General features: G+C 46.4%; 1 protein-coding gene across 1 annotated transcript in view; it reads left to right on the top strand.

The window, feature by feature from the left end:
- LOC144170362 (polyamine deacetylase HDAC10-like) overlaps positions 1–23,737 on the top strand; it is a 67,341-nt gene extending 43,604 nt beyond the window's left edge. Inside the window, exons 10-18 of the mRNA XM_077700123.1 lie at positions 599–664; positions 1,777–1,836; positions 3,395–3,484; positions 12,410–12,513; positions 13,779–13,846; positions 14,283–14,323; positions 18,501–18,626; positions 23,295–23,423; positions 23,521–23,737. Of these exons, the coding sequence (XP_077556249.1) occupies positions 599–664; positions 1,777–1,836; positions 3,395–3,484; positions 12,410–12,513; positions 13,779–13,846; positions 14,283–14,323; positions 18,501–18,626; positions 23,295–23,423; positions 23,521–23,556 (720 nt within the window). The 3' untranslated portion in view covers positions 23,557–23,737. The remainder of the gene's footprint in view (positions 1–598; positions 665–1,776; positions 1,837–3,394; positions 3,485–12,409; positions 12,514–13,778; positions 13,847–14,282; positions 14,324–18,500; positions 18,627–23,294; positions 23,424–23,520) is intronic.
- The last annotated feature ends 1,618 nt before the right edge of the window (positions 23,738–25,355 follow it).

Here is a 25,355-nt window from a genome sequence, read left to right as displayed (position 1 = left end):
GCGAAGGACTCTGGATGTGCCGACGACATTTTTTCTCTAGCTCTGTACACTCCAGCTATAGTGCCTAGAATATAGGCACTATACTCCAGCTAGGCCGGCATAGCGTAGCCAGCGCGCCTTCCTGATGGTGCATGCGCAGACGGCTTTGAGATTAGTGCACCGACTGTCGTGAAATTCACGAAACGGTCGAGCCTCCGCTCTACCCTTGCCGTGGGTGGGCGTGGGCGAGCGAGCGGGCGCGCGCGCCGTCTGGGCGGTCTGGCGAGGTCATGGAGTACATCCGAGGAAACGGGGCTGACGTGACCGACGCGCTGCGCGCGGAATAGACATGGCCTATCTCGTCGCCGAAAGCTCCGGCGGTTATATGAAGCCGGAGTGTAGAGGTCCTCGCATTCACCGACGTAGCTTGGCCGTACCGCGCGCGCGCCTACGCAACGTCGGAGTGTAAACGCGCCTTAACTGGTCCATAAGGAAACCCTACTGTCATTTACAAAAACCGCGCACTACCTATGGGCTGTTGAGTGCGATTCAGCTAATACGTTTGTCAGTTTTTTTAGATGCTGAGGTGCATTACTGTTTTGCGGCGGTTGCCTTTCAGCCCGCCATGACTGATGCCGACTACCTCACTGCGATGTATCAGCTGGTTATGCCTATTGCTGTAGAGGTGAGTTAAGATAACATTAAGATGGCATGATCTTAAAGACGACCGAATTTTTTTACCTGCCTTCCTGTCCCTCTACTCAGGCTTCCTGCCAAAAGATAACACAATTCTGAAACAACAAATTTATACAGTCAAAACATTTCTAAACCACTAAATCTGGAAACATAGCTCATAGTTGTCAGCATTGTCGAGGAAAAAGAAAACATTGGGCATATTTGTGGCAAAACCTGAATACATAACTGGTACTGGCAGTGCTCTATTAATTGAAAATACATGTGCACTCGATATTTTGGATAGAAAAAGGAAATACTCGTTATTTAAAAACAATGCTTTGACCCAAAAATACAAAAAGACCTCGCGCCCGACCCTGGGCCTCGTGGCGGCATTCCCAGTGCAATAGTAATAGTAACGTAAGGTTCCAATGGTTGACGAGCGAGCAGTGAACCTCCGGGAAATTGAATCGACTTGAGCAAGCCTCTCCCGTGTTTATCTTGGGAGGGGCGAGACTGGAGGTGTAGAACATGAGAAGTGAGCTGGGGAGATAAGGGAGGCATTTAAGTGACGAAATTTGCCGTGAAGTGAGCAGATACGCTGCCATTTCTTTGCTCTTATTTTTCCCACTAAAATTTGTGCGTGAATCATCCTAAAGTTAAGGGTTCGCATCTCTGCCTGGGTGCATGCTGCTCTTTTAACAAACATGCCGAAGTTGCTATGCTTGCACAAAAAGAACTACTTCCCCTGTTACCTGGTGTTCAATGGCTGTCTGACTTTCCGTTTTGTGTTCATATATGCCTGTATATATAAGAGCAGGTACATGAACAGAGAGAGAGAGAGAGAGAGAGAGAGAGAGAGAGAGAGAAAGAGAGAGAAAGAGGTGGTAGATGGAGGTAGGGGGTCAGCACCACTAACCCGAGGGCTTGCTACACCACATGACCATCATATGAGATTGCGCGACTATAAAAGAGGAGAAAACAGGGGCAGCTGCAATTATAGGGTAAACGAGATGGTCCCCACAAGGAACTGAAAAATGAAAACATCATGAACAAACGGTCAGAAAGAATAGTTTCGACGGTATACGTACGCACGCAGTAATATCAGCCGCTTTTGTTTTGCAGTTTAATCCTGAACTGGTTATCGTGTCAGCTGGTTTCGACTCAGCCTTGGGAGACATACTGGTAAGTTTCCTGGTGTGACAATCCTGTAGACCTCCCTTGAGACGAACACGGTTGAAACGAACTAACGCTTAAGACAATTGACTCTTTTATTTTATTTTATAGCAGACGCAATTCAAGGAACATCCGCCTAAAAGTTCTGATAATACAAACATATTTTCAGATTCTCTTAAAGTTTGTCTGAGCCTGAGTTTAGCCATACTACTGATATGTTCTCGAAGTACTCAGTTGGCAACGAAAGAACGCTCAATGCGCAGCTGTGAGAAGCGAGATCTCTTTATTGCCCAGTTGTTTACACAAGGTCATTTGGTCATAAAACCGTTCTGGGCAGAGGACTACTTTGCTGGCGCAGAAGCTGATACGCGATCATCCGCAGCATCTGCTGTCGGCAGAACGATTCCGTTGTAGGCGATCATTGATGAACGAGCATATTTTTTCTGAGGCCGCGATGAGACCTCACGACTTCACCACAGGCGGTAATAGCGCTAGAAAAGTTGCGATAACTTAAATAAGTCGAGTGTGTTTTTGTGTGCACTAAAAATAAAGTCCGTGACGTAATGTTGCTCCCGCTTTCCAACGGTTGTTTACTCACTTTATATCGCACATACACGATGAGGTTTCGCGACTGTAAGATGCAAGGGATTACCGGTTTCCTGTACCATACCACATAATCAAGATCCTCTGTGGCTGCACTTCTTACGGTTTCTCTGGTAGCAAGTGACGGGTGATCTGTGCGGCGGGGTTGCTAATGATTGTGGATGACCTCAGTTAGATGTGAGTGGTAGCGAATCGCGATCGACGAGGAGAACGCTTAGTTATGTTCCCTTCTGTTGTTTTTTTTTTATTGTAATCTTAACGTTTCTATCTTCAGCATTCTTTTATTTTAATTTTCAGTCAAACCACTTTACCAGGAACGAAAATGAAGCACAACGAGGCAGCATTGCACCGCAATACACGGCAGCGTTCTAGAAATGTGCCCTGTGTGTCTGCACAAATTTGGGCATTGTGTGACATGTTGTGTAAATTTTAAATGTATGCATCGGATTGCTTTATTTTAAATGCTATGTAACCCGTGCCTTTTGTTACTTACTTTGAATGTACTCTTTGCGTGACACGGCATCAGTTAGCATGACACGGCATCATTTGGGTTTTATAAAAATATCTTTTGAGTTCGATTTAACGTTATGTTAAATGTTTGAATGTTCCATTCTGAGCACTATGTATCGCGTGTCTTTCATTGCGTGTTTGAGAATACGTTTTTATGTATTGCCTGCTACGCTGAACTGTAGGGGGGCAGCTTTGCCAGGCATCCCGCCTATATCTGTGCCCCCCTTACAGATAGCATCCGTGGAAACAATTCTGAATAAAAAAAAAGTTCGTCGCGCTTTTAACTTGTTTCATTATGCACCAAACGCTGCTTCTGCAGCGAAATTCGGCACACAAAGCTCAACGAGTCTTGCTGCGCATTTATTTCTATCGAGGGATAACATACGAGTGTGCCTCAGACTCTACCGCGTTGGTAATTTCAGTGCACTGAGATAGTGAATTGACGTCGTTGCAGGGAGACTGTTGCGTCACGCCGGCCGGTTATCAGCAGATGACGTCACTTCTGCAGACCCTAGCCCGCGGAAAGCTGATCGTTCAACTGGAGGTAAAGCGGCCTCTGGCTTGCGCCGAGGACCAGCACAGATGTGTTTGTTTCTAAGTTTGTCTTTGGCGAACTCGATATGCGGCCTGGTTGCATCACTGTCTTTGAGCCCATGCCCAGCCATCGCCGTAATTAGACGCCCCTGCAGTCGATAACATCTCGCCTTGCGTTCCGCGAGTCGCGCGGGCTTCTTGAGGGGTTGGCGCGATCTGACGTGCACACCCGCCGCGACATTTCAGACTTCGCATTCTGACTTCGCATGGTCAGAGCCAGTGCTTCGCTACTTAAGCAGAATTCCTGCACGGTAGGTTTCTAATGGCGTGACACGACATCGTGAGAGCATGAGGTTATGTCAGCTTCGTACCCTAAACCTTCCTGTAGTGGTCAGGGTCAGGCGCAGCTAGAAGTCACTAGCCTTCACTTTTGTACCAGATATGCAGCCGTCAGTGAAGGGACACATAAAAAGCTGATAAAATATAATGTTGCTCAAGCAATGGGAAGTCTTTTTACTTGCTTAAATCCTTTTTAAGGAAAGAGCATTAAGTGCCCCATTCTGCAAAAAACCGTCGTGTTCGTTGTTGTTCTTAACCGGTCAAGAAAATTTCCGCCACTGTAAACAGTAAAGAAAAAACACAAGTGTGATCCGATAGGGCTTAAACCGGGGTCTCGATAGTAGTAACCCTATGACCTACCACTGTGCTGTCTCGGCACCATTTTTCTTTATTACACGGAAAACTGCCCCTCAAAGATCTAAAATCACAGGCTATCTACAATAGCAGCACATTCACTAACATGCGTTAGCAACAGTAGGTTCACCTGTACATATTTTGACAGTCAGGCAGACACACGAACGCTTGGAGGAGGTGCGACCAGTCGGGCGGTCGTGGTTTAGCGGCATAGACACTATGCTCAAGCGGAAAATTTATTCGCGGACATTTATTCGCGGAAAATTCGCGGAAAATTTACGGCGTGCTCCGAGGTTCCTCCGCATTGCGATCAGTCATGCGGCACTTCCGGGGGCTGAACGTTCCAATCAACACAAGAAGATCGTACAGCACAGAACAGTTTTTTGTCGCTGGAAAGAATCGAATGCTAAATGGGGTAATGTCTACACCTTTATTAAGAGTCGGCTAGAGAACTTCGCAAACAACGAAGCATCCCGGGACAAAACAAAGAAATGGTAAATTGTCTCGGGTTGGTTGCACAAGCGTCAACATATAAAGTGTCAACAGAACATCGAACAAATACCATTTTGCTATTGAGCCACATTTTGACAGTCAATGCAGATGTATGCAACTTAAAAAAGAAAGTTTTTGCCGCAGCTTGAATGCACACGCGGTTGACACGCTGCAACACAGCTGCTGTCTAAAAGCTTTATAGTATATGGGGCTCCTGCCCCATCTATGTCTGTGTTTTGCGCTTTAATTGCAAGCGCCGCAGGCCAATGAGGTCCGCATTGCGGTACTGATGTAGAAGAACCACAAGGTACTTTATAAGTTCTGTATCCGATGTTATGCCTCCGAAGTGGTGTGGCGGCGAACCCCACCAGCCTATCGAAAATCCTCTTGACTATACAAGCTTTACCTCAGCTCCAGATGCATTACAAAACCGCTGTAGTAGCATCGTGACCTCCAAAAAAAGTTTTTTTGGTCCGAACACAAAAATACAAGGTCACTCGCAAAGGCTAGAACTCTACCTTCATTACGTGATAAAAATACCCACGAATGATACTGCTTCGTAGAAAGCACACAGCGGCTCGAAGTACAAACCAAATAAAAGAAGTGATAAGGGGGGCAGCCTTTGTGTACTGAGGATTGAAAAGGAACAGGATTAGAGATTTCGCGGTTTACGATTGACAGCTTTGATAACGTAAAGATATGCCTTTGTGTAAAGTGTTCCAAATCCCAGCGGCCTCAAGAACGGCAAATGAAAAACGATGGCTGACCCTGTCAAATTCTTTAGCCAAGTCAATTTGAAGAAGTTGGACTTGCCTATAACCCCATCTGTTACGCAGTCTAGTATTCAACGAGCAACGTGAATGTTCGTCTGGATGCTATCCCCTCGAATCCCACAGGTTTGGAATGAGCTTATCAGACTTGTAATTGCGAGCTGCAGCTTGTGTGCCAATACTTCGACGAATATTTTGTAATCAACGTTACACAATGAAATCGGTCTGTAGCCTCACACGGTTTTCAACTTTGCTGCATTTTCGCTCTTCGGAATCAGAACGGCATGACCTATGTAAAATGTAGGTGGTAGAGCGTCGAGTATTTATGCCATCCTAATTATTGCGGGTGCAAGAGTATCGGAGAATCTTTGATAGAACTCCGAAGTAAGGCCGTCAGGTATAGGGGATTTGTGGGTTTGCAGGGCTGAAATGGCCGCCTTCACACCTTCAAATGTAATTGGTCCCTCAACCAGAGCCCGCTCATCCTCAGTGGGCTTAGGAAAGGTCTCGAGGAATGGCCTAAAATCAGGCACACCACCGGTACCCGAGTTCCCAATGAAAGGCTCTTCATGATGAGTCCTCACGCTACCAGCGGTAGAGCAAAAGTTGTGCTTGTTGTTCCACTCTTCGTGGAACGTATACCCCATGAGGGATCGGACAGGGATCGGGGGCTTCATGCGGCTAATGTGCCCATGTCACAGAATTCATAAAGCTATGAATGGGAAACGTAAAAGTTGGAGAATAGCGCGTGCATTTGACACCTGAACGTAATGCCACATGAGTAAAACAGGTGCATGTACTCCAGCCTCGCGGCCGGAACCCCGGTTCTAAGGAAGCTGGGGCGTGTGTAATTCTGCTTTCTGACGCAATTCACTCCGCAAAACGAAGAAATTAGAGCAAAGAAAGAGGTGCAAACATGGTGTAGCCGAAAAGAAGTTGTTAGCGAGTATCGCCAGGCTTTCGCCTTCAAAGCACGTACGCAGACTTAAGTGCCCCAGGAATTGTCATTTTGGCTGAATAAAATCTTTTCACTGACACTGCTAGCAAGAAAAGAGACGCTTACCACAAAAGCTAGAGCAACGTCATGTTAATACGGTTTTTATTACTGCCTTACGCAGTATCAACAAATTATTCATCGTAAAAAAAACAAAAAAACTAGCGATATAAATGTCCCAACCACTTCTCGATTAAAAAAAAAATATGCAAATGCTCACGGCTTTACAAAGCGAGCGCTCTGTGGCGTACTGCAAATGCTGGCCACGAGGTCACCTTTTGAAAAAGAGCCCATACGTTCGTAGCCAGGCAAAAATGACAGAAAGGTACAGATCAGTCGATAAGTTCGAAAAAGGATAAATGGACATGGTGAATACGCCCTGTGCGATGGTTGAGAAGCACAGATGTCTTAGCTGCCCTGTGCAAGCTACGTCATGTAAACACCTGTAGGCTTTTGGTAATGCACGTCATGTTAATACTACCTCATTTTAAATCTACAGTTTAACAAGCGTCCCGCGTCTCAGCTTATCGCACTGACAAAATGAGCTCCGTTGGCCAAAGCACATGTGCCAATACCTAAATGTAAAAAAAAAAAAATGGCCTCACGTCTGCTCGCTTTGCTGCAAATATCTTCGAAAGAGGATAGTCCTCCGCCACTCCTGCCGCGAGAATGCCTTTCTCTTTCCCGCCCACCCGGAAGCGGGTTCGATTCCCGGCCACGGCGGCCGCTTTTCTGATGAAGGCGATACGCAAAAACGCCCGTGTGTACGAGATTTCGGCGCACGTTAAAGATCCCGAGGTGGTCAAATTTAATCCGGAGCACTCCACTACGGCGCGCCTCATCGCCTGCGTTGCGTCGGCACGTTAAACCCTGCAATCAATCAATTTCCCGCCCACCTCTCAAGCTCTTCCCCTCTAGTTTCGCTCCTCACGATAAATACAGGGAAGGTTTTCTCAAGTCAATTCAATTTTGCCGCCTTTTACTGCTCGCGCCAGCTACTGGAACCCTTTTTTACCCTTGAACTTGCAACACTGCCACGAGGAGGCGTCGCGGGCGCTTTTTATATATTGAGGTGAAAACATTTTTTCAATGCGTATTTTTTTATTTGCGATCACAAAAACTAAGCAGCCATGCATTCTTAATTAAAAGAATAATGCAGATATTACTTATGCTTGATCTCCTGCCTCACATGTGCCTGATATTTTGTTTTTGCTCAACAATATTGACAAGTATGGACATTGCCGCCAGGTTTAGTAGTTTAGAAATGCTTAATTTGCCTATGTAAACGACTCGTTTAAGAATTTTTTAAACTTTTGTCCTGGCGGCTGAATCGAGGGACAGACAGACAGACGTACAGACCAAGATTTTCGCGTTAAGTAGCCCATGAAAGGTTCGCGTCTTTAAAATTATGGCCGAAAATTCACATTGGGATATTGCCGTATAGTGCGCATCATACTTAATGTGTTTCTGTAGCGGTTCTTTTATAGCACCATTCAACCGCCTATACGAGCTGGTCTGCGTCCCAAGGTGTCGTCTTCCGTTATGGCGTGACACCTATCTTTTATTCTACCAAAAACGAAAGATCCATGCTCTCTGAAGCGGATGGCGTGAACATCTCGTCACTTTTTGGCGCCGCGCCTTCTAACCCATTTTATTAAGAAACAATTCGATATCAATTTTTTATTAAGGGAACACTGCTATTCTTGGTTCTGTATTAAATTTTTGTTCCAAAGCATGCCAAAGGTTCTTTTTGTGCTGAACATTGGTGACATGCTGTAGTGGCACCATCAGGGCTGATAGTTTGAAAAGGCCTTGCCTATACTTCCTGTTAAGACACTTTTTGCTCCTGAAAAGCTGTCTTGCAAGGGTATATGGTTTTCCTGGAGCTGAACACGCCTTTAAGAATGCCGCGCCGAAATATCGACGCCGAAAAGCGCGCCCGTGTTTGCCAAGATAAGCTGGCAATAAAAAAAGGCTGCAGAAGTTCTGAGAATTGTCGACTAATGCATAAGCATTCTGACGCCGCTTCTCTGTTTCAGGAACCTTACGTTTCCTTGACAGCATTGCAGGAACACGCCAATCCAGACGTCGCCTTTTTCTTTATTTCTTTTTAGTTATTCGGGCGAGCATGCTGGATTAGGTAGACCTTCGCTATTTTGATCTCCCACTTTCGTTTTTTAACACGACAGTGTTTTATTCCCGGATACACAAAGAATTCACTGACGTCATATCCACCAAAAAAATGACGCCAGTACAACGGAGCAAGCAGCCTGTAAAGGGTGCACCCCTGCACACAAAGTCTTCTTGCGGGAAAGCAACCACGTAGGACAGTTACCACCTGTAACAGGGAAAAGAAATTCTTTCGGGCCTAATAAGCTTTAGTGCCTGCCCTAAGCAGCGCTAGTATTAAACCAAGAGTGTAAAATATGCTTATATTAGTCCTTTTTGGTAAGATGACATGTCATCACCCCGCTTCAAAGGGGAAACCAATAGGAATCATCATCATCATCAGTACGTTATACTTTGGGTTGTTTGTTTTCGGGTTTTATATTTTAACACGAAAGTGTTTAAGCCGGTATACACAGAGATTTCACTGTCGTCATATCCATTACTACTAAAGAGTACGTTATACTTGGGGTTGTTCGTTTTCGGGTTTTATATTTTAACACGAAAGTGTTTTATGCCGGTATACACCGAGATTTCACTGACGTCATATCCGTCACGCAAATGACGCCAGTATACCTTTGCCGAAGCGACCCGCCAGCAGGACGTCGCTCGCCAAGCACACCCACAGGACAGCCGGCGACCCGCAAAGCATGCTCAGCTGCAGATTTCGCTGCACATATCACTTTCGTGTATCACCGTTTCTTATGACAGAGCAATCAACCACAGTTTTTTTTCTTAGTTTCTTGCGACGGACGGTGGCTGCCAGATTTAGCAATCAATAGCCGCATTGGGCGACATTTTGTTTTGTTTCTGGCTTATTGGCTAGGGCCTTATGCAGCTGAGCCCAAGAACGCGCTGGTTCCATCCCCGTCGCGGTGGCTGGTTGCCAGATGGAGGCAAAAAACGTAAACGCCCGTGTGTGGAGATTTTTGGCAGTCAGTATTATTCCTGAGCTTTCTACTACAGCGCGCCGCATAGCCCAGGACCAGAATCCCCGCTTTTGTTGATTATGAAATGAACAAAACTGATATTTCCTGCCCTGGGCTGAGGACATGAGTCCATTTCAGAGTGTCCTGACCGGCCCTGACCGGCTGAAAACGGACGAACAGCTGCGAGGCCGCACAGCCAAGGCGATATCATTGGTAAAAAGCCTCGTAAGTCCATTTACGTCGCGGCTGAAACGGACGCAAATGGATATTTTGACAGCGAAGCGGTTGAGCAAATTGTTTGTGTGTGGTTTCCGCAGCTAAAAATACAAAAAAAAAAGGCCGAGCTTTCATGCACGCGGGCTTCGAGCGCACTTTCGTCAAGCCAAGCATACCCACTTAGGAAGATCGGCCAACAATGGCAAAAAAAAAAATTCGTTCGTTCTCGTGTTTTCGTGCTAATGCGCTCTGTATACTAGAATGTCGAAGCTGCTGTAGGTGATCGGTGACTCCACATGGCCCGGCCGCGGATAGTTCATACGGTCGAGGAAGAGGCCGCGCTTCGAAAGGCTCGGCGTGCAAAACATCCACTAGAGACGATAAGTCGCGCTCGCAGAGTGACGTACGAAAACGTCGGCCAAAACTACGAGCTCACTCTGGCCTTGCTCAACATAAGGTCATTGAAACGCCACGCCGCCGACGTCAGCCGCGACACTACACTAAAACTCAACTTCGTGTCCGGCAATGATCACCAACGACAGCTTCGCAATTCAAGTCCTGCGCGTGAGTGCATGCCCTAATTCTTTTTTTTTAAAGAACGCAACTGCCGCCCCAGGCGTAAGTTCGGGGCGTCAAGCCCTCAAAATTTGAATGAGAAAAAGTGTGCAAACCACAAAGGCCTGTTGCTAGGAGCCTTGTTTACCATACATTCTCGTTAATCAAAACGCAGGGTTTTGCGGAAGGCACAGCGCCGACACGATAAAAAATGAGCAAGGGGCGCCACTGCGTGACCTGTGCACAAAACACGCGCACAGAAAGAAACAGCAATTTAAAAATATTAAAGAAAAAATAAAGGTCAGATCAAGCTGCAATTTTAGTTCGTTCACGGTGAGCTTGAATCCATCGACCGCTGTTTCGTCGACGTTGTCGAGCGCGTGTGTCTAATGATACAAGAAACAAAGCAAAGCGAGTTTCACGGCCGGAATTTTGATCAGCGTTCTTCCCTCCAGTTCCGCGGTGCGGACGCAGTAACACATACGCGGGGATGGAAAAAAATAGAAGATAGCTGAGTGGCCTTCCTGATCTCTTTCCCCATATTCACTTTCTTCTACTTTTTTTTTTGTTGAACGAGACGCCTACGCGTCTTTTACCGTATCATTTAGGTTCAGAGAGACCACAAAATTAAAAGCAGGAGCGGGCTGTAAATACATTTTTTGTAGGCAGGGAGAAAATTAAGGAAAAAGAATAAAAAGAGAGGAGCGCCTGGAGGCGTAATTATCAATGGGCTGCTTTTGATTATATTTTCTGCACCAAATGCTTAGTATCTGCGTCACAGGCTCTGCGACAGGTATACCTTGCAGGCCACGAAGCGTTCAGTGCAAGGCTCTGCGTTTCGTTTAGGCAGCGTGTGCTGAATTCACAACCAGGGAAAATTCAAGGGGGTGTGCTTTACCACGAAGCAAGAAAGGTCGACGTAGCACGACCGCGGCCTTTGAATCAGAGCAGCTATAATTGGGCTAAGGAAGCATCTGGCAGATACATGGTCTTGGTCACGTCTGATGATACGTGACCGAAGTGGCAAGGCCAATACACGCAAAAATAATACCGGTAGTTTTTATTGGGAAGCATAACTTTGGCGTCGTCGGTTGGTCAGCCGGTCCGCTTATAAACCCTTTACAGTACGGTTGTGAGCGAATCCCCGGGCCATTTGACCACGGCCAGGTGCTCCATGCGCTACCATCCGTGGGGTCCTAACAAACATCACCCTGTATCACTAGTGGACCGGAAAAGTGCTGATTTGCGCTAAAATGTGACTCGTGACAGATTCAGCGATCGTAACCGCGTAACCTCTTCATGAACTTGACTAAGCTACATCAGGCACATAATCAATGGCGTTTCCGGTCATGGCGGGTCAACAGAGGCAACAGCGGAGATAGAGGAACGACTAAAGCACTGATGCTTCAGCGCCGCGGAAGAAACTTCAAAAAGGCCTCCTCAAGAGAGCAACGTAGTCAATTGTATCATAAGTACGTGAAAACTGGTTCTGAACAGAGTAGAAGGTGGAGTGACTGAGTGCTGCGAAACGAAATAAATACGCACATCTTGTGTGACCCAATAGAAAAATAAAAAAAAAAAGCAGGGGAAACTTCGGATCACTAAAAGGCAGACACCGGCCGACTTACACTATATTTAAAAACAGTTTTGGTGAGCTAAATGACTAGTTATAGAACTAGTTAATAAGCCCGACTAGCTTAATTTGTAGGACTCCATAATGGAGAGCTTCGGGAAAATAAGCGCTATTGTTATTACTTCTTTTTGCTTGCGACCACACTCAGGCGGCAGTAGTAGAGCGTTGAAAGAACAATTAAATGCCAACTTCACTTTTAGACTTCCACAGCGAAGACTTCCTGTTTCAATTCATGTAGTCTCACTCGTCCCCGCCGTTTTCTGCTGCAGAGCAAACTTTCTCAATAAAAAAAAATGTCAACTTTACAATCGTTGCATTCCTCCTTATGCTACATTATTGGCAATATTATTATGAACGTCGGAATATGGGAGAAGTGTTTTTAAAAAACAACAATAAAGTTGATTCCCCTTCCCTGCGTCCGCTTCATACCCTCGCGATTTGGCGCCAATGGTCGCTGCTCTGATGCGGATCTTGCGTCTCTCGACAGGGCGGCTACAACGTCGACGCAGTGGCCGAGTCCCTGGCCGCCTGCATGTCGACGCTTCTTGGCGACCCCTGCGATCCTGTCACCGACATGCGGCCATCTACCAGGTGGGAATGACTGCAAATACGTAAACGTGATCGCTAGTGTGGAAACTCAGCTCAGTTAGATCTATTTCTTCGTTTGAAGAGCATTCAATGTACAGCGAACTCTCGCTATAACGAAATCGCTTTATCGAAAACCTTGCTTTGTTCGAAGCGTTTCCAGTTCCTCGCGCATAGAAAGCACATCATACCCGCTGTTAACAAAGTATCGTTTATAACGAAGTCAGTTTCCTGTCTCAAATACAATTCGTTATAACAGGGGTTTGCCTTTTTGAACGTCTCGGATTGTGCTCTCTTTTCATGCACTGGCGCGCCTGAACCTGCTCAGACTTTGCTTCGAAAATTAAAAAAAAAAAGTGATGTCATCATTTCCTGAGTTAAATGCGATTGCGACAAACTGAACGTGGCCCTTTTTGTGCTAAGTCTAGTGCAACCATACTGTAAGTGTTCAACGACAAGGCGGGAGGGAACCAGAAGAGCCTCGTGGTACAGGCCAAATGTCGTCGGAGGCTTATAAGACCATTGTTTGTACACTTAAGGTGTAAAGCAGACACGTTGGAATGTTACCATATTTTGAGATTGGCTTTGCTAAAGAGAGGCGAGCAACACTTGAAGGGAAACGTCGATCGAGCAGGATCCCGTGTGGACGTAATACAAAACCGGCCTTCCTGCCTAGGATACAACGCCTAAAACCATTTGACACTGCAAGCCCATACCTTATTTTGGGAGTATGAAATCCCCACGGGGTATCCGCTATTATACAACCGTTTGACACTGCAAGACCATACTTTATTTTGAGAATATGAAATCCCCGCGGGGTATCCGCTGTTATATAGTACGTCGGACCTGCAAAACAGAAGCGACAGTTCGTAGTTTTCAACAACCTACTTAGACCCGCGCTTGTATTGTCATGCTGTGTTCATGTCCCCGTCTTTTTGTGCGACGTTGTCTGTAAGGTGAACATAGTTAGACCAGCCCAACGCTTATATCACCCGTGCTTTCCGGAGAGTGTCACGGCAGCTACCCCAAAATATACAGCCATGATAATGCCATATTTGAGGCTATAGAGACCAGCGAAACCGCAACAAAAAGGTGCGGAATGGAGTCCAGTTTCGCGACTTATTACCTTCCTTTATGATGTTATTAGTTGACTGGACATTACATTCTCGCTTCCATCGAGGTACACATTGCAGTGATCGTTAGCTAATGCCTTGGTGAAATGTCCATGATGATTATTGGTGGATTTGATTGTACTTATACGTTCTTTTCAGCGCCTTGCACTCAATCTCAAGAGCCAGGGCTGCGCTGTTGCCGTACTGGAAGTGCCTTACTGAGGACCGTATGTTATTTTTGTTTTCCTTTTTTGTAGTAAGATGAACGTGGAACGCATGCCGCTTAATGCGTTTGAGGTGTCCAACGCGCGCACGCACGTGTGGGCGCATGCTGCGCCGTGCGTGCGTGCGTGCGCGCGCACGTGTGTATGCATGTGTGCGAGGGGATATCTTTTTTGGGTGCTAGGCGTCAGTTCTACCGCATGGGGATTGTTGTTATTGCAAAAAAAAAAGTGCATTTGTTTTCGATATCTCGAATTTTCGGCGATATATATAGTTCACTAAATTTACAATTACTGCTCTACAATGAACTCTTCTATCATCTGACCTCTACTGGCTGCTGCCTACTTGCTTCACAGTTTCGGCTACTTTTTTCCCCACTACCAACGCAGATTTACCATTCGTGACATCGTGTGACGTTGTGATTTCTTTTTCCTCCTACAGAAACTCCGATTATCATTGAACCTGAAGTTGACATCGAAACTGTAAGTGTACGTAGCTTGACGTTAGGTGCTGAAATACATTAGACGAACGAAACGGAATGCGAGCAAGGAAGACCGGAGAAGCTGGCACGGGCACATAAAATAATCTGCAGAAATACAGAGAATGGTCTAATAATGCGCAGTATATACCTTATCTTATGCCGATTGCCTAAAGTGCGAGTTCTTTACAGCCAAATACTCTCTCTCTCTCTCTCTCTCTCTCTCTCTCTCTATATATATATATATATATATATATATATATATATATATATATATATATATATATATATATATATATATATGATGTATGTATAGTAGGGAAATGAGGGGCTCGTTGATTAAATACAGAAAGATAGGGCGGCAGTCTACAACGCCAAAGGAGGCATAGGGGTGTCGTTAGGCTCTTTTTTTACTATGGTTAGTGACGTTAACGTTTTTAAATATAAGTAAGGAAGAAAGAAAGAAAGAAAAACACGCGCCCAGAGTGGGGACTGAACCCACGCCGAACCCATATTTATATATATATATATATATATATATATATATATATATATATATATATAGAGAGAGAGAGAGAGAGAGAGAGAGAATAAGGGTTGGCAGTCAAGGAAATCTCGGAAAGCAAAGGGGGGAATGCGGTAGGCCATAGAAACAGATGAATAATTTTTTGAGTCAGAAAGAAAGTGGTGAAAATATGCCCGCCCGGTGGAATCCGAACCCACGACCTCTAGAATACCGGTCTGGGGCGATGACCACTACGCTACCGGCGGGGCTGTTTCCCTACCCCAACCCTATATACATACAGGGTGTCCCAGCTATCATGCACCAAGATTTAAAAAAGAGTAATGGCGCAACTCGAAGATAACCTGGTGCATAATGTTTCCAGTGCTGTGGAGAAGCGGGCATAATTTTTTCGTTAATGAGACTTAACTAATTAATTGCAATTAATTAGCTAACTCGAGAAGTACTGTCCTAATCACTAAAGTGTCAATGAGGCACTTGTAGGTACCCACGAGGGGCATCTAAGTGCGGTATTTTCAGCGAAGAACTAATTGCGTACACATTTATTCTGACAGATAAAGGAGGAGGAGGAGATAGCCTTTATTACGTCAGGAAGTCGCTAGGTCAAGTGGGGGAAGAGGGACTAGAGGGTGGGATATTCGTAGCTTGGGACATCTTGAAAATAAACCGTTCAAGTTGAAGCTGGTTGGCTTCTTACGAAGGCGGAAGAGGCCACGTGGGTTGAGGAGAGCAGGCTCACGGCTCTAAACTGTTCGCGCTAGACCGCTTTCTAGAGAGTAGTGCGCAATTAAAGTCAGCGTGAAGGGTTCCAGTGTTCGAAGGTCGATGTATGAGAAGGAGGCATTTGGAGGAGGGTTTCTGTAACGCGTAAATTTCGGACAGTGGCAAATTAGGTGCTGGAGATAGGCGGGTGTGAGGGAGGCGCAGAAGGGACATCGAGGCGGCAGTGATGGGGTGTACCATTTACGGAATGTCTCTGGGGTTAAGCTAGCATTGCCAAAATATTTGTTCATAAAAATTTCGGCTGATCTTGGGAGTGGGAGTAGAGCATACAAACAGCGAGTAGAGCAGACAAAAAGCCGGTTGGAGTGAGGGTCTTGAGGCGGTCTTTTTTGTCTTTTTTGTACCGTAGAATCTGTATGGCTGGCGGTAATGACTCAGGAGGCGGAGGGGCCAAGTCGGGTAGCAGCGGAGGACTGGAGGTTATACACCCCCGTGCAGCCGAGTGAGCTGCCTGGTTCCCCGGTGAGGACCCCTCGTGTCCAGGCGACCAGTCGATGCGAAGATGGATGCCGCTATAATTTAGTGTGGAGATCTGATGCAGGATTTTGTTGGCAATAGGAAAACCCGCGAAATACGAAAAATACCACGCGACGGTGCCTCCGCGCGCACCGTAAAGCAATGCCCTCAAACAGGCTGCCTCTGAGTTAGCCAGAATGAAATAAACAAAAGAAAGAAAGAAGAAATCGCCACCGAGTTTCTGCCTTATCTGCAAACGCGCCCCGCAGATCTTGCTGTTGCTGCTCCTTCCATGCATGCCATTATCAAGGTGACGCGCTGTCTCTTCGGGCGGGTGACAGGCGAAGCAGTTGCTTTCAATCAGCATACTTGGGGACGCTGCTTTGCAATGCGCGCAGAAGCGCCGTCGCGTGCTATTTTTCATATTTCGCGGGTTTTGTTTATCAGTCAGAATAAATGAGTACGCAATTAGTTCGTCGCTGAAAATACCGCAGTTAGATGCCCCTCGTGGGTACCTACAAGTTCCTCATTGACACTTCAGTGATTAGGATAGTAATTCTCGAGTTAGATAATTAATTACAATTAATTAGTTAAATATCATTAACGTAAAAATTACTGCCCGCTTCCCCACAGTACTGCAAACATTACGCACTAGGTTTTCTTCGAGTAACGCCATCGCTCGTTTTTAAATGTTGGTGCATGATAGCTGGGACACCCTGTATACTGCCAGCGTGTTTCCACTCAACGTCTACGTACAGCGAAACTATAGCTGTTACAGAGCGGTCTTGTGGCGGGCCGATAAGCCGCATTTCCGTAAATAGTACAGGATGGGCTCTCTCCGGAAGGTGCAGTTTCAGAATTAACAATGCAGCGGACGTTGTGAAATACTTTGATCCGTATATGGAGCTCGGTTAGTTGGGTGCGCTAGGTGCAAGAAAGCGATGCAGCGTGTTTATGAAGAACATATATTTTCTGCGCGCAAAATAAGCGGAGTACACTAAAATAGGAGTGAGTTTGATCCATTACAATAAAAGCATGCACCCCTCCTTGTAACGATGACGACGGTTGCACGCGAAGCTATCTCGTGATTGATTCCTTCATCTGCCAAACCCACACTGCGGGTATGTGCTACTTTGGAGGTATGCACCCCCTTTATAGAATAAGCTCAGAAAATCTCGGGTATGCACCCCGTAGGCCTATCGCTAGGGTTTGGGGTCTACGGCGTGGATGAGTACCTGCTGCTTGGCGTACGTGAGTACTTCGAGTGGGTGCAGGTTCAAGATTTTAAACCTCAAAATGCGACGTTAGGCATAATTTCCTAAACCTCAAAAAACGACGTTTTGCCTAACGTACTGCGGCTAACAACCCTACGACATGCAGAGCAACGTCATTCTCGTCGTGCGTCAAGCTGTGGTGAACAGCTGTCGACGTTCCCCCAGACAATGTCGTTAGGCCTAATACGTCGCGCTGTTGTACGCCTGCGTCCCCTCCACGCTCTCTGCATACCAACTTTTAGCGTCGGGGGCCGAACGGAGCTGGCGCCAAGCTTAGCAGGGAAGCGCTTTAATGTTTCTACACTTCACCCACGATAACCATCATCGTCAGAGAAAGTTGGCTTTGCTTCAGTGCGTTTTCTCGTACGAACATCATCAGGGAAAGGCTGAAAGCTTCTTTAGGGCAACGTCGTTGATCCATTGATCAAATATAAAACTGGGCCTTATGTCGCGGCAGAGTTGTTCTGTCCCAAGTGTATTGCCCGTCGGGTGACCTTCTTATATTACTCGTGGGAAATGACTTTCGGCGCGGTGAGAGAGCCACGTGTTTAACATCAAAACACATGGCAGGTTCTATGAACTCAGATTTTTCGACCTGTTTTGTGAAGCAGAAAGTTACAGAGGTACTTCTGTATTGGACGTGTGCTTTATGTCGTTTTACTTCGGAACAGAAATTATTAATCAATAATGAGTACCCCCCAACGAAAGTTTGGAACAGTTAAAATATACAAAAATAAATTTCGCACCAAAAAAAAAAAAAAAAAACAAAAGGGTGCAGAATTTGACATCGACGTTACTGAACCGAGTACCCCGTTTGCTCGCGTGACAGCTTCCGCCCACGTACCTTTACCATCTGGATTAAGGCCAAGACCACGAAATATCCTTCTGCTTGAAAAAGTTTTTTGGCGTAATATTGTGACGAGAGGTTCATAGTATGCTTCACTCATACGAAACATCCGAGTGTTTTTTTGTTGTTGTTGTTTCTGTCAACATTAGTCGCTCTATAGCTATATGATTCGCTTTACCAAAATCTCCACCTCACGGATTGATCTTCTTCGATGGTGCCAATATAAAAGTAGAAGACCGCTGTACTGTCTTAGCTCGTCACCTTGTCGGTTAACGCACTGGCACTGTTTTGTTTCTAGTGGGAGATTCCTATTCTGGACTGCCCTCACGCGGACATGATCAGCACTCCACCCAACGGCCATCTTACGGAGACCGCGAGGAGCCTGGACGATGTGGGCAAGTGGATATGCCTGAAGTGCTTTGAGGTACGCTGTGAGACCTGAGACACGGTAATTTCTACGTGGCCCCGGAAGCCGTGAAGAACTAATGGCTCATATAGGCCCCTTTTTTAAGGAAATATTAGGAAAACCATGTCGACGCACTCACGCTCGCACGCACGCATGCGTGTAGATCCTAGTTATAACGAGGTCGCTTTATTTGAAATATCACTATTTTCGAAGTGTTCGATGGTGCTTTCAGAGCAAACCATCCCCGCTTTTAACGATGCATCGCATATAACGAAGCAAGTTTTCTAGCAAGGGCTTCGTTGTAAGGACGGTTTACCGTACGTACTAGCTGTTTTAGTTTCTCCCCGAAACCTGGTACACTTTGGTGTGGAACAGTGAGATGCTGAGCAAAGTCAATGATGTACAGTCTTTGTCAAAATTTTGTGGGCCAAGCCGGAAACGCACAGGCTGCAAAAAAAAATTCAATGTAAAAGCTTACGTTTCGAGCGAGGCTGGAACTTTTTATGCAGGAAAGCTATAGAGAAAACACGTTTCTTTCTTACTGCCTTAAATATTTTTGTCACATTTAAAGGTAAAACCGATTCTTGGAATTCTTTGTGGTCGAGAAGGCCTGGCGATAGGGGCTAGTATGCTCGTTTTTCTCTTTACCGTCGGAACATTGATTTCAAAAAGGAAGATTACATGATTACTCTTAGTACTGACAATGTTTTCGTTTCCTCCGCAGGGTGTGAATCCCCTTTTTGAAGTCGCGTATAGTTAAGAAGGATGTGCCAAGCTCTAGAATTAGGCGGAAACAGTATTGGGTGAAGGGCGCGTGAAGAATGTCGCCAAAACTAAGAAAAGAGAAACAATCGAAAGAGACCACTTGCGAGGCATAATGCATAATGAGAGATATCAAAGACAACAAACAGACGTTCTAGTCTGTTAGCCTCGAAGGGCAATGCAGGAAAGAGCTTTAGTTATAAGAACAAGTATACGCCTTTCTACCACGAAACAAATAGCTACCATGAAACAAATAAGCAAGTGCATGAGGTAACTACAGTTCGTGTCACGAGCTGCATGCGGCACGGTGCACGGATGCTGCATCGCTCTCAACAATCCACCCACTGGGTGCGCCTCTAACTCAGCGTCACATTCTGCAGTGACCGGCTGAAGAAAGTTCAAAGAATTGTCTACTAATGCGCTAGCATTGTTGCACTGCTTGTTTTCATTGTAAGCTTTTTATGTGCAGATTTCTTCAATTGCGTAGCCAGATAAGTTCCATTATTGTGTTGTTTTATAGTTATCCTTTTATTGTTTTACAAATTTTCGCCATCATTTACACCATTATAACGACCAAGTGTGTGAAGTTCTCCCATTATGCATTTTTGTGTAAATACATGGCGTTTCTCTTGGTATGTCTATTATAACGTTTTTTTTAATTTTCCTTCCGCTTCCTTTTTCCGGGGCCCTCTTATTTTTGTATTTGTGCTGTAAGGGTCATGTATAAGATGCGTATTTTTTATTCTGTTCATTCATCTTTATATATTTCTTAATTTTTTCTATGTTTGTATTTTACTACCTTTCCACGAAATACACCATTTACGTTATTATAGAGAGTAAATGCGTTAAGTTCTCCAGTTAGGTATCCTTAAGTTAAGTATATTTAAGTTCTCCAGTTATGTATTCTTGTGCAAACTCAGGGCGGTAAACGGCGAAGACTGCTGGGCACTCGGCAAAGAATTCTACAAATTAAAAGCGACAGCCGGCGTCGAGGTCTTGGACGGAAAATTCTTTCCCCCCCACTGGGAAAGGGGACAGCAAGGCCCCAACGCTTGTTGTCGCTTTTCTACAGCGGGTCACTGTCGAATCTCACGGGGAATTAGACGTGCTCAGTGGACGGATCGTAGGGAACGATGTAGCGTCCACCGTGCTGCACGAAGCTTACGAAATGAAGCCGCTTAACTGCCTGACAAGCGAGTTCAATCGGCGGCCAGTGCGAAATGAGGTCAGCCTGCGATTTGAAAGCCGCGCTTGAAACCAAGCTCCGCTTGCGTTTCTGGCTGTGATGAAACAGTCAGTGCAGACGGTATGAAGCTCGACCGACTCACAACTACGTCCTCTCGGTGAATCGCTCTCCGTTTCGAACAATAGAGAGTTATAGCAGAGCGAAGAATCGGTCCCGGTGCATTACCCGGTGGGCGACCGGCGCAACTGCGCCTGCACAGAGACGGCAAAACTGGTTGTGCGCACGCGCAGGTTTACCGGGTACCGTACTGCGACCGGTTCTCCGCTCTGCTATAGCTTTATATTACCGTTTATGTTCGTATCACGAAAAATCAAAGTGTCGCAATAATTTTGTTATTCCGGTTGTTTCTATGCCGATTGCAGCGGCGGTGATGCAGACCATTTGTCATGATGGTCTGCGGTGTTTGCGTCCTTAGCTGCGGCCAGCAGTACATTGCGCCAAGTCCAAGCGTACCGGTTTTCGCGGAGCAAAGCGTACGTTGTTCATTCCATAGGTAACAGACGATATAGGCAGAAGAACGAAATAACATCGACCGAGCCTTAACAGAAATCACGCCAGCCGTGCTGTCTGCTGATGAACGCACTAAGAGGGGCCAGCCGCCGATGTACAGTGGCGCCGCCTCACGGTCAAGCCTCAGTGAAAGCAGGGACGTGATGTGATGAAGATCACCCGCACAGTTCCCGAGTTTTTCTGCTGCTAGAGCTGTCATAGGGTGCAAATACGAAAGGCCGGAAAGTACACTGTCACCCGCACGAGCTACACGAAACTGCCTTTTTCCAGTACGTGCTCAAGGAAACAGCTATTTCTGTTTTGTGATAACGGGCATGAATCAGCTATTAAGGCACGCGATGTATTCTCTCCTGACGATCGTGAACAACATTAGGCAATGAATGGACATATTAATGACTATACGACCCGACCTATATAGTAATTGTGCCTCATCGAGCGTTTTGAATTGTCAAGCTATGTTCTGTGTACTGGCTGCAGCAAGGTGGCTGTAATTTTTCAACGATTCAATGAACCGCCCCATAACAGCGCAGAAAAAAGTTTCTTTACGCAAATGGCTGTTGTACGTTCTAAACGCCAGACAAACCTAACATCGGAGCATAGAGACATTCATTTAGGCACATGCAATTTGACAGTCATCTAATCTTGGCGTTTCTGCTAACGAAATTTTTTATAGCGTGCGTATCTGTGTCTGTGACTGATCCGAACGTGCTTTTTTTGCGATAACTGCCTTGGACGAGTTCGCTAGTATGTGCGCGAAACGAATTAGCCCTACTTAAGGGGCACGAAGACAAAAGACGACTTTGTTCAATTTAAAAGAATTGCCCGTTATAAACTTACTCAGCTTCATTGTAGCCGCGAAGGACGTTTTTTAGATGCGACTGCATCTCATTCACTCGCCTTGTTCCTCCATACGGTGTTGTTGTTGTCCGTCCACACCCCTCCCCCATTCTCCTCGCCGCGCGAGCTGCGCTCTCCGCCGCTCACCCCCTCTCCTCTCCGATAGCGAACACTCTCTCGCGAGGGGCATTGGATTGGATTCGAGTGGGTTGGCTTGGCTTCGCTTGGATTGGATTTGGATTGGATTGGATTAAAGTGGATTGTGTTGGATTGTGTTGCGTCATAGCCGCGCCACGTTGCGTCATAGGCGCGGTCGTTCCAGCACCGGCGTTCCGATTTCCATCGATGCGTTGAATGGAGCCTAACAATTCTGCTATCGCCCGCGCAACCGTAACAAGCACCGATCACTGTGATAACAGGAATACTAGCACCACTGAAGACAAGGCTGCGAAGCGGCGTGAACGTGATGCTGAACGCAAACGATTGAAGCGAGCAGCCGATTCCGAACTTCGTAAACGTGATACCGAACGCAAACGGTTGAAGCGAGCAGCCGATGCTGAACTTCGTCAACGTGAAGCCGCTGCCGTACGCAAGAAGCGAGCGGCGATGCTGAACTTCGTCAGCGTGAAGCCGCTGCCGTACGCGAGAAGCGAGCGGCCGATGCTGAACTTCGTCAACGTGAAGCCGCTGCTAAGCGCCAACGCCGAACTGCTGATCCAAGTACCGTTCGTCAGACCGAAGCAGCTGCTCAACGTAAGCGGCGGGCAGCGAAGCCTGATGCCGTTCGGCAGGCCGAAGCTTCGGCTAAACGGCGTCAACGCGACCCAACGGAAACACCAAGTGACCCCCAAGATGCGTCGCATCTCCACAGGGTTCCCCTCGCGGGAAGGTGGGGTAATTTTTTTAATGAGGAAACGCAAGGGATGTTGAACAAATTTCAAATTTCGTGCCATAGTGACGTAATAGGGACAGGAGGAAGTGTTTGGGGAGGTACCAAAAAGATGGCTGCCAGTATGTTGACAGCCATGTAGCATTCTATTGCTACGCTCAAACTGAACTAGATGCCCAATACAATCGTCCAGTCGTGTTTTTTGGCGGTGACTTGAATCGGCAGCCATGAATCTTACAAACAAGATTCCGTGACGTCATAGAAATCGATGGAAAGTGTCTGGGGAGCCGCCAACGCTCCGTATGTTTTATTTCATATCTCGATTAGTTGTTCGTAGTTTGCAATAAAATTGCAATCATTGTTATGGGGACAAACCGGTATTTTTAACGAACCCAACTTGTGTTTTGTCTTCACGTTGCCTTTTAACCTTGGCCCCTCGAAGGTCCTGGAAGGTGAGAGCAACAGCGAGGCCCTGGTGGAGCATGCCGTCAAGAACCAGCACTTCGTCGTGGTCAACACGCACAATCTGCACGTGCGCTGTCATTCTTGCGCCCGAGGGGTGGTTCATAAGGTGACACTGCACGGCAGAAATTCCTTTCGAACAGTACATTATAGCTGGACTTCTTGTGTTAATCTTGGAATTCTCTCGCTCTCTGTTTGCTTTCCAGGCAGCCATACCTTTTCTGGCGCAACTCCACAAGTAGACGTTCTGCCAGAAAAAAAGGCGCTTCTGGGTAATGCACAACGTGTCTACCACCGCACATCTACCCAACCATATATGGCCGACTTGCAGCCCCGCTGCTCCCCCACCATACCTGCCCTTCTTCTCTACTGCATTCATTTCTGTTTCATAGCAAGGTGTCGAACAAGAATTTTTTTAGTTCACTTCGGGTTCAGCTTCAATCCTTTCGGGTTCGGTGCCGGGTTCGGTGCCCGAGCGACGTTCTGTTCAGGTTCGAACCGGTGCGAACCAGTTAAAACGGTTTCAAAAGGGTTGGGAGAACAAAAGAACGACTGTTTTTCTTTTTAACTATTTTAGTGCTGCATTTTTGTTTCTTCGTTTCTCTGTCACGTCGGCATAAACACAATTTTATAATGCAGGTTGTTTTTGTAAATGTTGACTTGGCCAACTTGACTCTACAATCCACTGCAAATTTTTTCCATGGGAAGCCAGCGATTACGACACTAACTGATGCCAAATAAAAGGTTCCCAGGGACACTTAAGGCTGCTTACGTGTGTGAGTGTGAAAGCGTTGCTCTTTATGGCCGCAAGTTTATAATTCATTAATACAGTTACGTGCAATTTTATTCTTGGCTCATAAACCCGCAGTTTCATAGACCGTAGTTGCTTTTTTGAGGAAAACAACAACAATGGATTTTAGTAGACGCCGTTGTGCCGCCTTGTGCTCCACTCTCATCACCGACCAGTGACGGGCAGCACCTTGTCTCCAAATAATGCATCCTTGGGCAGCCTCTTTGGCGGGCAGGCCACTTTTCTGGACAGCACAGAGCCTTCACGTCCGCCATCTTTTTTGGTGCCATCAACTGTCGCTACACAGGCACGCACGCACGCACACACGCACGCACGCACACACGCACGCACACATACACACACGCGCACACGCACACACACACACGCATGCACGAACGCACGCACGCACACGCGCATACGCACAACATGCACACGACACGTGCACACACGTATTTTCGCTCAATGAGTTTACTGATGCTTTCGCATTGAAAAGAAAATTGGTTGGTCTGCTACACTTTTTATGGAGCTATAGTTTTAACGGCGTTTTATCTTTAACGCGGGAGAATTAGCATTGCTAGAAGTCGAAAATTGTCCGGCGTCGGCGTCAAACTCAATCTGTCAAGCGCGTCGGACGTCGCTTAGAGTGTTTTATTTCTGCCCACCTTTCACGTGCTACCAGACGGGCTACAAGAAACAAACAGCTGTAATGACTGACTGACTACAGGGAAATACTGGTGATAGCAACTTGCTAATGACACTTTAGCGACAGGTAAGAGCGACTGGTTTCTAGTAAAGATAGCAGCTTAGTGAATTCACAAGTAGCGGTTGTGGTCGCTGGTGCTCCAAGGGTGCAGAACGGTGTTACTCTGCGGGGATGGCGGGGAGGGAGTAAAGGCCCTAAAGGAAGTAGGGCGAAAGAGAGGGGAAAAAAGGAAGAGGTAAAAAAGAAGGCAACATGGAGTGTTCCGTGGGTCGTGTAAAAGTCCAGGTGGTCTCACAGGATGACGATGTAGAGTTCTACAGTGTCTCCGCGACGCCGATGTCGTGTAAATAATCGAACAGTGCATCTAACACTTTTCGCTGGGATGATGGCGATGACCATGGTCCAAGAAGAGCTTTCAATGATAAAAGTCCATTGTTGAGGCACTCGATCTTCTTGGCAAGGTGGTTCCTTTCCTGGTTGTACGCCGGATACTCTAATGAAACGTGTTCAGCAGTTTCTGGCAAACCACAGTTATCACAGTAAGGGTT

Source organism: Haemaphysalis longicornis, unplaced genomic scaffold (genome assembly GCF_048455015.1).
Source record: "Haemaphysalis longicornis isolate Haplotype H1 unplaced genomic scaffold, Haemaphysalis longicornis Haplotype H1 scaffold_2, whole genome shotgun sequence".
Taxonomy (NCBI): Eukaryota; Metazoa; Arthropoda; class Arachnida; order Ixodida; family Ixodidae; genus Haemaphysalis; species Haemaphysalis longicornis.
The sequence above is the reverse complement of the archived record's forward strand: the minus strand, read 5'-3'. Positions and strand labels throughout refer to the sequence as shown.